The 12,330-nt window shown below is 40.8% G+C and overlaps 1 protein-coding gene across 2 annotated transcripts in view; it reads right to left on the bottom strand.

The window, feature by feature from the left end:
- MAP3K7CL (MAP3K7 C-terminal like) overlaps positions 1-1,337 on the bottom strand; it is a 36,575-nt gene extending 35,238 nt beyond the window's left edge. For both annotated transcript variants that reach the window (XM_026515580.4, XM_026515511.4), the window contains exons 1-2: positions 1,097-1,337; positions 537-590 (exon numbers count right to left, since the gene is read on the bottom strand). In XM_026515580.4, coding sequence (XP_026371365.1) covers positions 537-572 — 36 coding nt within the window. In that variant the 5' untranslated portion in view covers positions 573-590; positions 1,097-1,337. The remainder of the gene's footprint in view (positions 1-536; positions 591-1,096) is intronic.
- Positions 1,338-12,330: the final 10,993 nt, after the last annotated feature.

The raw sequence follows: 12,330 nt of genomic DNA, 5'->3' as shown, positions 1-12,330 counted from the left end.
AAGCTCTGAGTGATATTTTTAGGAAAACATCTCTAAAAATGGCAAAATATAAATCATCTCTTCAAGCATCCTCAGCAAGTTTCTGGGAACTGTTTAGAAGGACGTTTTCTCAGAGCAAGGTTTCCGACTCTTTCCCATAACTTCTTTGTATCTAAAAATAGTGTCTAGAACACTGAATTTTGTTTTTACACTTATTTATAGAGCAAACTCGAATGCATACACACACACACACACACGTATATTTAGACATACATACATATGGAATCATCCAATTGGTACATGGAAAGAGAACAAGCTTATATTAAACACCTAGTATAGCTTTGGAGAAAACCCAGCAGCTGTTTATTCACCCAATTAGAATCATATTTGGCCCATTCATTTAAAACCACAAATAGCAATGAACCATAAAGCACTCCGAGTCATGTCCTTCTAAGTTAGAAAAAAAGTAATAACATGAAACATTCAACTTAAGAAAAGGGTAATATAAAATTGCTGTTACTTGACTCAGGGTTTGTTTTATCTTAGCTCTGACATACATTTCTGTGTAGTCTCCTCTGCTTAGAATCAACCATCTTGTTAGCCACCTGTTCCTAGGGAATAGAACAGACTGTCTCAAATTTAACAAAACAAACAATTTTTTTAAAAAACCCTTAAAGTTGTAGCTAAGAGAAAAATTCTCATTGTTACGCACTGTCCCATCACCAACCCATTTTATCCTAACATCTAAGGATGAAAAGCGCTCCTCTCTTGGCTTAATCTCCCAATGCTTTCCTGCACCAAGAAGTAAAGCGCAAGAGGTGGAAATTTGCCTCAAGGTTTCCAGCCCGGGGAAATGAAATTGATAAACACAGCTCATTAGAGCCCCTCCCCTCCGCACCACCGAGAACATCTGTCTCGGAAAGGATGACAGCAGCCAAGTGGGGTGGATTTTGAGCTCCACACAGTGTCGGCCAGGAGAGCCCCTAAACCAACTTGCCTTTTCATCACACCGCCTGGGGAAATGGACCACTGATTCCTCCTCTCGGCTGTAACAGAGCTGCCGTTAAGTTGCTGGTGCCCCGAGCGTTTAGTTCGGTTTTCACACCTGTCGCCTTACCTCACTTAGTTGAGTGTCTGCACTTGTGTAATCCAGGGCCAGCCACTGCCTTGGCCAGTCGTTGCCTCTGTGGAGTGAAGACCTAGGAGGAGAGCAGGCTGCACCTGCCGCATAGCAGCCAGTGACAGTCTGAGGAGCAATGACAGCTGTCAGGGCAGCTCCCTGCTACCTGCTCTCCCCCAGACCCCCGCGTCCCACGGGCCTCCCTGTTCCGCTTCCCTCCACAACCCCTCTCTCCTTTCCTTGCCTCTCCACCCGCCAGGATGTTGTCATGCTTCTAGAAAAAGCAAGTGCAAAAGAAAACCCTCCTCCTGTCAGAGGCATTGATAAACAGCAAGTCGTGGAGAGTCCAAATGTTTTAATTCATTAGTCCTGGCAAACCTAAAATACAAACAGACTTGCTTCACAAGACAGGAATGTCTTCAGCGTGACCCAATCAGTGTCTGTGTCTATTCCAGCAAACTGGCAAAGATAGCATGACTCCAGTCAGCAAAAATGCCGGCAGCTCCAATCAGCTCAGCAAGACCCGGCCAACTCGGACAGACCGCAGGCTGACTCTCAGTTGATAGCAGCAAGGATCCCGGTTAAGAACATGAGGTTTGAGATGGAGCCGCTGATGGGCTTGATGACTTGATCCCATCTACGAACGCACCCAACTGCAAAGCCAGTCAGTGGTGAAAAGGAATGGAGCATTCGACTTGTTCGTCCTCTTTAATACCAAAAACCTGTAGGTCAGTAGTACTTTGAGGTGGAGGAAGATGTGGAGGTTAAATAATTAAAGATAAACAAGGATTAAGAGAACGCAAAGACAAGCCGTAGATGGGAAGGGGAGTCTTTGCAAACTAAGTAACCAGATAAAGAGCTAGTCTCCGAAATATAAAAAGAACACTTTAAACAGTAGGAAAGCAAACAACCCAATTTCAAAAATGAGCCAAAGATCTGAACAGGCACCTCACCAAAGATGTACGATGGCAAATAAACATATAAAAAGCTGCTGAACCCCACAGGTTATTAGAGAATTTTAAATTAAAACGAGTGGCCAATACACACATATGAAAAGGGTCAAAACCAAAACACCGACAGCACGCAGTACTGACGAGGATGTGTGATGGCACAGCCACCTCGGAAGACGATTTGGTAGTTTCTCAAAACTAAGCGAACTCTTAACCTATGATCCCGCAGTCCCACTCCTTGGTATCTACCCAAAGGAGTTGAAAACTACTGTCCACATGAATACCTACACCCCGTATCTATAGCCACTTTATTCATAAAACCCAAAGCCTGAAGGCAAACAAGACGTCTGGATAAGCCAACTGTGGTACATCAAGATAATGGAATATTATTCAGTGATGAAACGAGACGCTCAAGCCACAAAAAGACATGGAGGAAACTTGAGTGTATATTATTAAGTGAAAGAAGCCAATGTGAAAAGGCCATAGACTGCATGATTCCAACTGGGCAACATTGGGAAAGGGCAGAATTAAGAAAACAGTAAAAAGATCAGTAGTTGCCAGAGGTTCAGGGGACAGGCAGAGACGATTAAACAGGTGGGACTTTTAGGGCAGAGAGACTATTCTGGATGATACTCTAATGGTGAAATGCCAAAACCCACCAAATGTACAACACCAAGAGTGAACCCTACCCCAAACAGTGGACTTTAGTTAATAATAGTGTATCTATTATAACGGCTCATCGATTTTAACAAACGTACCACACAAATGCCAGATGTGAATATTAGGAGAAAATAAGTGGGAAGTAGCATTGGGAGGCATAGGGAAACCTGCTTTTCATTCATTCTTTTCTGTAAACCTAAAACTGCTCCCAAAAAAAGTTTAATAAACAAGTAAAAAGACTCACCAGGTTGTCTTGATCTAATGAATAAAAGGCTAATTTGTTGGGGCACCTGGGTGGCTCAGTCAGTTGATCTCAGCTCAGGTCTTGACCTCAGGGTTGTGAAGCCCTGCATTGGGCTCCATGATGGGCATGAAGCCTACTTAAAAAAAAAAAAAAAAGGCTAATTTGTTATGATATCCACAGCAATAAGCTGCACAGATTCAGAGAATTAGAGCATTCACATATAAACCTATTTGCGTTTCTAACTGCAAATCTTTTCAGGAATCATTATCACTGTTGTTATTTTATGGTTAATAATATCACCTTACATAAAGCATTATAATTTATCAAAAGAGTCTTATCCACTATCTCATCTTCATCTTCCCTGTAATCCTATAACATAATCATGGTCAATATTGTCATCCCTTATCTGACAGATGAGCAAACTGAGACTCGGACAATATAAGTCACAGGCTTAAGGATAAATGATCAGTATGGAACAAAGAACCTAGATAGGATCCAGGTTTTCTAATTTGGGGTTCATGCTATTTCCACTATACCAGGATGCACTCTGTATGAAATATCCAACTGAATTGTTTCATTAACGATGCCTGACTCTTAAGCTTTGGCTTGGAGGAGTGCTCTGCTTCAGTGGTCTGGCATCCAGGTTCATCTGACACCAGCCATATTTATCATGACCCCCCCCAAGGAAATCAAAGTTGTGTGTCTTATCTGTACTGATGGCAAAGTGGATACCACATCTGCACTGGCTTCCAAATCAACCCTTCAGTGCACCTTGAGAAACGCTGACAGTGACATCAACATTGCCAAGAGAATCAGCAATTGGAAGCATCTGTTTCCCAGTGAAGCTGACCCTTCAGAACGGAAAGACCCAGAATGAGGTAACACCTCCCTCCTCTGCCCTGATCACCGAAACTCTGGGGGAACCACCCAGAGATAGAAAGGGAAAGTTACACATTAAATACAATAGAACTATCATCCTTTATGATATTGTCAGAAGCACCGGACAAGTGCAGCATAGATCTTTAGGCAGAGAATTCCCCAGTCTCAATTAAAGCAATCCTGGGGACCACCTAATTTGTGGGCTTCAGTGTCAATGGCCCTATCCTCATAACATCAAAGACGACATCAGCAGTGATGTGGTAAATGCCCAGTTGGCAAAGAGCTATAAAGAGAAAGATGTCATTAAAGCGATAATTTGACAGCAACCAGAAAGGAACAAAAAGAATACATCCAAATAATCTAAATGTGCTCTGTCCAAGTCTCATCATATAAATTCAAGGTTTTAAAGAGTAATTAACATTCACTAGCTCTTCTGTTCCCATAGGAGCAACAGTGTATTTCTTGGCTCTTTATCTAAACACTTCCAAGAGAGTAACAAATCTGAAACCCAAGTGAAATCCCTTCCCACAACTGTAACCCAAAATAACTACATGGTATTTTAAGAATTCAATAGAATTGTACAATTCAATCAAAAAAGGATTGCGAGTATACATCAAAATAGTAACAGATTTACGGTATGTCTCTGGGTAAAAGCCATATATATAATTTTTATTTTCTTCTTCTCAGCAATAAATGTATTTCGTTGTTAGGCGAAAAGTTAGTTTTAATAGTATTCAAGGAACTTTTCAAATAATGAATCCAGACTTGCTTCTGAACTGTGGCCTGTAATATGCACAGAGTCTCATGGGAACAGGTCATCCTTGCATTTAATGTGGTCTGAATGTCTGCTTACAATTCAATAAGCATTTGAGGAAGATTTATTTACTTATTTATTTATAGTAATCTTCACACCCAACATGGGACTCGAACTCACAATCCTGAGATCAAGGGTCGCGTGCTCTTCCAACTGAGCCAGCCAGGTGCCCCTCATTAGAGGAAGATTTAGTATGTGCCAGGTTAGTGTTTCCCAAACTTCCCTCATTACTGGGCTCATGCCTTTTAAAAATACCTATTCAGACTGAGGGTTTTTAAAGGGGAGGGGAGTCAGGGGATGGGCTAGCCAGTGAAGGGTATTAAAGGAGGGCACGTATTGCTTGGAACACTGGGTGTTATACGCAATGAATCATGGAACACTACATCAAAAACTAATGATGTACTGTAGGGTGACCAACATATCATAATAAAAAAATTAATTAATTATTTTTTAAAAAAAAAAACCTATCCCCAGGCTCTGCCATGGCACTGACTCATTAGCTCAGGGTTTTGTAAATTTAAGTAAGAAATACTAATGCTTATGCATGGTGTTTAAGGAATGGTTTATAAGACATTCCTGACCCATGGTTCTAAGAGAAGACTGATTATTTCACTGCCATGAAATAACCAACCCTTGAACTACAATGGGGTTTAGGGGCACCAACACCCCCACTGAGAGTCAACCATCCACATGTAGTTTTTGATTCCCCAAAAATTTAACTACTGATAGCCTACCATTGCCCAGAAGCCCTACTGTTAACATAAACAGTCGTGTGACACGTATTTTGTACGTTTTATGTATTATATGCTCTATTCTTACAATGAAGTAAACTAGGGAAAAGAGAATGTTAAGAAAATCATAAGGAAGAGGACATACATTTACAGTACTGTACTGTATCAGAAAAACATCTGCATCTGAGTGGACTTGCACTGTTCAAACTTGTGTTGTTCAAAGGTCAACTGTATTTTTGTGCGGGGGAGAATTCAGGTTTAAGATAGCAGAATGATCAACTTTATATCACAAAGTTCAAGACAGGGGTGAATAGATGAGAACCATTAAACCACTCAACGGGTCCTTCCGGGGCCTCGTGGCTCCCTCATTGCAAGAGACAGAACAGTGTATAGCATTTAAGAGCGAGGCTGTCTGGGTCCCCAGCCTGGCTCTGTCTCTTGCTGGGTATGGGACTTCAGTAAAGTTACTTAACTGATTGGTGCCTCAGTTTCCCCAAGTATGGTATATATGTCATAGGCTTGATTATTGAAAGATCAACAATGCCAGGAAGACAATAAGCACTGTGTAAGTAAAAATTCTTATTTACAGGGGCAAAAACATAGGGAAAACCATACCCAAAGGGTATCTAGAGTTAGAAGGCCTAGATTCGAATTGTGATTCTGTGCAATTTTACACTAGACTCTTGACACGCCCAGCCTCAGTTTTGTCACCTAGGGCGGGGGTTGACGTACTTTTTCTGTAAAGGGCCAAGGGGTAAATATTTTAGGTTTTGCAGGCCATACCATCTCTGTTGCAATGACTCACCTCTGCATTTCTGTTGTCAAATGCAGCAATAGACAACATGTAAATGGGTGGGTGGGCTCCAGTAAAACTTTATTTACCAAACAGTAAATAAAGGAGTACAGCTGTGTTCTGGTAAAAGTGTACTTATAGACAATGAACTTAGTATTTCATACAAATTCCAAATGGCACCAAATACTATTCTTCTTTTGGTATTTCTTAAGCTTTCTTTGAGATGTAATTGACATATAACACTATATTAGTTTCAGGTGTACAGCATAATGGTTCAATATTTGTATATATTGCGAAGTGATCACTACAATAAATCCAGTTAACATTCTCACCATGCATAGTTACTGATTCTTTTAAGATCTACTCTCTTAGCAACTTTCAAATATACAGTACAGTATTGTTAACTAGAGTCACCGTGCTGTACATGACATCCCCCGGACTTCTTTATTTTAAAACTGGAAATTTGTACCCCTTTGATATTTGTCAACTATTTAAAAATATAAAATCCACTCTTAGCTCATGAGCTATACCAAAACAGGTAGTGGGGCAGATTTTTCCTAAGGTCTATAGTTTTAAGACCCTTCATATATAGAATTAGCCCAACAAGCAAGCATAGGATAGCTCAGGGCTTCCCAAACTGAAATATAATGTGTGTGAGTGTGTGTGTGTGCGTGTGTGTGTGTGTGTGTGCGTGTGTGTGTGAAGCCTGTTTAACCTCATTTATGTAGAATTTTAATGGTTTTATACTCTACATTTATCATTTATAGTCGACTAGATTTGACTTATATGTCCCTATTTCTGTGATAACTTAGACATCAGGCTCATGGAGAAGAATGACATTTTCTTTAATATTCTTGACTATGGAAATTATATTTATCTTATATTTCAGTATTTGCATCTTTCCCAAGAATATAAACTTTCCCAAGAACTAACAAAACCAAGTTTTAGAACTTGTTACTACAGTACAGATAGATTTATTTTATCATTTTAATATTATCCTAAGGAAAACATGAATTTCTTCTCACCTATAAATAACCCAGTGTGTATCCCAAAGGGCAAGAATACTCCCTTCTTTAACACATCCGAATAGTGCTAGTGTACCAGAATAAGAGCCCCCACAATTGCCCAAATCATCAACATCCAGATAGCGCTCAGATCTCCAGTTTTCTCACAAACGTCTTAAATTATTTTTTCAGTTCATTTTTTATTTTTAATCGAGACCCAGACAAGGCCCAAATATATGATTGGTTGCTATTGTTTTTATATTTTTTAAATCTACAATTCATTTTTTGGTAATTTATTTATTTTAGAAAACCATAGAAGTTCCCTCTAGACTCCCTGTAAATTAATAGTTGGATCCAGAAACTTGATCAGATTCAGGTTTGATTTATTTTGGTGGGGGGGGGGGGTGGCAGGAATACTTCATAGGCAGTGAATACTATTCTTTTAAAAGCAAAAGTATTCTCCAATATTGACTTAGATAATTTTTATAATAATATTACTTAAGTAAGCACATGCATAAAACTATGTGTAAGCTTCTCATGAAACTCCTATTGAAACCAAATTGATAAAGCACTTATAAAAACATGTTTACAAATTAAATACAAATAAAGCAAAATTAAAACACCATTTACCCCCATTAATTTAACATGACAGAATGCTTCCCTGAAAATAAGCAAGTACATGCCACTTGAATATAGTACTCATTTTGTAGGGTATGATTCATTACGGTTCCTCCATGCACTCTGCTACAAGCATGATGACTGCAGGCTTATGGGACTTTTCCTCTGAGACGTACTTTGAAATTCATGCTTGATTGGTGCCCATGACATCCTCACCCTTAACACAAGCACACGTGATCCAGAAAGTGCTCAGCACCTGGTGTCTGCAGATGTGGTCTCCTTTTTGCTAACCACGACTGCTTCTTTTGTACCGTATTAACCCATGAACACAGCCTATTAAAATTGGAATTCCTAAACAGACATATCCTGAACACTTTTCTGACATTTCTCCAATGAGCTTCAGTTTTAAAGTCACATCGTTACTGAAATTATTAAAGAAACTCATTGAACTATTACAAAAAATCCCAGATACTGAGCTGTATGGTCCATTAATTATTGTGGTTGTCTGTCCTCTTGGTGTATGTCTTTACTTTGAAAGCCTCCAACTGTGAGTGCAAACAACTGTGAGTGCAGAGCCATTGGTCATCTCGTGATCTTAGTGTGCCCTAGAGGGCATGAATGATTTTCTAACTTCTTCCCCAACAACATTCCATGAGCTTCGAGCACTGCTAACCAAGATCCACGCCTCCATTTCTAAAGAGACTTACAGGCAAAGATGGCAGCTTAAACATTTTCTATTTCTAAAGCCCTACTAAAATGATAGTAAAATTTTGTGGTTGTAATTGGTTTTTTGTTTTTATTGTTTTTTTGGTTTTGGGGGGTTTTTTTTGTTTTTTTGTGTTTTTGTTTTTGTTTTTTGTTTTTTTGCTTTTAGGCATAAATGCACAAGGATAGGGAAAATAGGAAAAGACATAATAGGAACAAAGTTTTGCAAGCTGGAAAGCAGGTGGAAGGGTACTAAGAAGTAATGACTAGCCTGGGGACGCTTGAATCAAACTTTAGCAAGGAAAGTTGAGAATCAAAATAGATTATAATCTTAGTAACAGGAGCAAAAAAATAAAAGAATCAGTAGTTGGAAATGTTTTGGGGGCTCTCAATCAAGACACTGGAAACCACAAGGAAATGGAGCTAGTCTTGAATATTCTTTTTTTTTTTTTTTAAGATTTTATTTATTTATTTGACAGACAGAGACAGCGAGAGAGGGAACACAAGCAAGGGGAGCGTGAGAGGGAGAAGCAGGCTTCCTGCTGAGCAGGGAGCCCGATGCGGGGCTCGATCCCAGGACCCTGGGATCATGACCTGAGCTAAAGGCAGACGCTTAACGGCTGAGCCACCCGGGTGCCCCCACTAGTCTTGGATATTCTAAAGAAAAAAATTATTTCTAACCTAGAATTGTATGTCTGAGCAAACTATCAATCAAGATGGAGGATCAAGATCTTAAAAAAAATAATTTATATCCAGTGCACTTTTCTCAGGAAAGAGGAGGCCTGGGACACAAGGAGACACAGGAGAGGGTAAAATACTTTCAGGATGACAGGAAAGAAGATTAGAATGACCCTATGGGCCAGGAGCAGGGGGCAGCTCATCTCCAGTCCGCACAGAGCCTGGTCCAAAGACCACAGGAATGGCTCCTTAGGAATAGGAAATGGTTAGACTTTATTGGTACCATATGAGAAGAGATTTATGCCATTGGCAGAAAGGCAAAGACATTTAGAGTTGAATTAGTGACAATACATGAACTGAAAAGGCAAACAAACAAGATGAACTCGAGGGGCCGTCTGTAGCGAAGTAGAAGGAACTGTAGTCGACTATTTGCCTCAGCTGTGAATAGCATTTACACGACCTTCATAATGTAAATACCGAATATTGATCTAACTAAAATCGCACTGTTGAAAAGAGGTGGTGTAGGAAGGGTGCCTGTGTGTGCGATGGCAGCAGGGGGCAGGGAGAAAGAGCCAAACCCTCGTCCTCCGTGGTGGGAAGCCGGCAGATAACAGTGCAGACCAAAAAAAGAAAGAAATTGTAAAGCAAACACATCAGGCAGGAGTGGGAGGTAAAGACCAACATCATTCTAGAAAGTGGTTACCTCTGGAATGGAGAGGGTGCGAAGGAGGGCTGAGCACTGTTGGGATTTTTCAACCAACCTTGCGGAACTTCTTGGCTCTTCGGTGTATGAGTGTGCCAAACTTCGATAAAAGTTAAGATGTGCAAGGTTCCATCTGTGGGCTGAGTCTTGCCTAGAAGATAATATTCATCATTCAAAGCCCTTCTCACTTTGGCCTCTTCTCCTCTGGTCTCAGCTCATGGCCCACTCTCCCTACAAGGGGGTCACACTGAGCCCTCAGTGCCTTCAAACACGACAGCCTTGGTGCCTACTTTGTGCCCTTGCAGATCAAGGCCATCTCTGCTGTCACCTCCTCTGTGCAGCCGTTCAAGCTCACGGCTCCCAAAGCCCTTGTGCAATTGCACGCCAAAGCACTCAGCAGCACCTCGTGTTGTTTCCATCTCTTTACACATTGGCCCCCTTCCCCGATGAAACTGCTAGCGCAAAGACACATGCACGGTGCCTGGTCCATAGCAGAAGCTCAATAAATATTTCTGGAACTCAGTCGAATCTGGGATCCAAGTGTCTAGCGGAGAAGTCACCCACAGAAACCAGGGATATCAGGAGAGAAGTTAAGAGATATGCTTACTCTGCCACTATCTCTAATTTTGTCTACTGCTAGCCCTGAATCCAATTCAACCTCTTAACTTTAGATCTGTTTTTGTGAAGACTCAGTAGCCAAAAAGCCATAGGTATAACCAAATGAACTGAGGCATCCCTGCCCTAAAAGGCATGCTTGAAGAACATACTGGGTCATTGTTGACCATGGGCCTCTGTTTTGCCGAGGGGCATACAGTAGTCCCCCCACTTATCTGCAGTTTTGCTTTCCATGGTTTCAGTTACCGCCAGGCAATCATGGTCCAGAAGCAGATGTTCCTCCTTTTGATGTATCGTCAGAAGGTCAATAGTAGCCTAGTGCTGGGTCACAATGCTTGCGTCATTCCCCTCATTTCATCTCATCACATGGGCATTTTATCAGCTCGCATCATCACAAGAAGGGTGAGCACAGTACAATAAGACATTTTGAGAGAGAGCACATTCACATAACTTTTATTACAGTCTATTGTTATAATTGTTCTATTTTATTCTTAGTTATTCTTGCTCATCTCTTATTGTGCTTAAGTTATAAACTTAGCTTTATCCTAGGTACATATGTACAGGAAAAAATATAGCATACATAGGGTTTCATACTGTCTGTGGCTTCAGGCATCCACGAGGGTCTTGGAACACACCCTCCATGGATAAGCTGGGACTACCATACATTCTCTAGGCCAGAGCTGAGTTGCTCCAGAAAGCAAAGGGAATTGAAAAAGCCATGTAAGAAAGAAGTGAGGAAAGAGACCAGAAAACAGGATGCCAAGAAGAGAAACATGAGACTCCAAAGGGACAGTCTTTTTCTGGGCAGTATGTGATCTCTCTAGGAAACATACAGTAAAAACCACTTCGTTCACCAGTGCTTTTGGACATGTGTATTTTGAGGATGTAAAAAAGTAGTGAGACTGTGGGTACCTGGGTGGCTCAGTCGGTTAAGTGTTCGCCTTCGGTTCAGGTTATGATCTTGAGGTCCTGGGATCGAGCCCCGCATCTGGCTCCCTGCTCAGGAGCTTCTCCCTCTCCTTCTGCCCCTCCCCCCACTCATGCTCCTCTCTCTGTCTCTCTCTCAAATAAATAAATAAAATATAAAAAACAAAAAATAGTGAATCTGAACCCAAAGTTGCTTGTGGTGAGACAACAGGGTTACCCAAAAGGCTCAGCCACTTTGGAGTATGACACTATTCCTGAATGGTATCACAAAGGCCAATGACATGGAGAGTTGCAAGACTCGTATAAACAGGAAGCTGCTGGTATGGGAAAATGTTGTTGTTGATGGTGGAGGTATTCAATTAATCAAATTGCCAACTCAAACTTTTCCATTTCATTATCTGCTTACACAGACTCAGTGTTTTTAGAGGTGGGAGAAAAGTAAAATGACTTGGAAGTGAAGTAAAGAAGAGAGCGGGATATGGCTTAGCAATTCACCTTTTTTGTGGAAAAAGTCACCAACATGAAAATTAAAAGAAAAAGGACCCAACACCGTGTTTTAGTCACCTTTTCATCTTGGTTCTGTCTCTCACTCACTTAGCCACATTGAGATTGTTACTTCACATCTCAGGACCACAGTTTCCCTGATCTCGAAGGGAGAGATTTAAAATTTAGGCTCTCTGAAATTCTTATAATTCCAAATTCTTTCCTTCGGGGAGGTCGAGCAGGCCCAAGAAGGAAAAAGCAAATTATCCTCAGAATTCCTTCCCTAGTTTTGATTCAGTCAAGGGTCAACTGGTTTGTAATAAACCAAAAATACATTTTACAGCAACCGTCAAGAAAAGAACAGAATGAAGATAATCCCTCCTCTTTTTCCTGTTGAAACCAGTTACCAACACCACCCCCAATTTTA

Source organism: Ursus arctos, unplaced genomic scaffold, assembly GCF_023065955.2.
Source record: "Ursus arctos isolate Adak ecotype North America unplaced genomic scaffold, UrsArc2.0 scaffold_4, whole genome shotgun sequence".
Taxonomy (NCBI): domain Eukaryota; kingdom Metazoa; phylum Chordata; class Mammalia; order Carnivora; family Ursidae; genus Ursus; species Ursus arctos.
The sequence above is the reverse complement of the archived record's forward strand: the minus strand, read 5'-3'. Positions and strand labels throughout refer to the sequence as shown.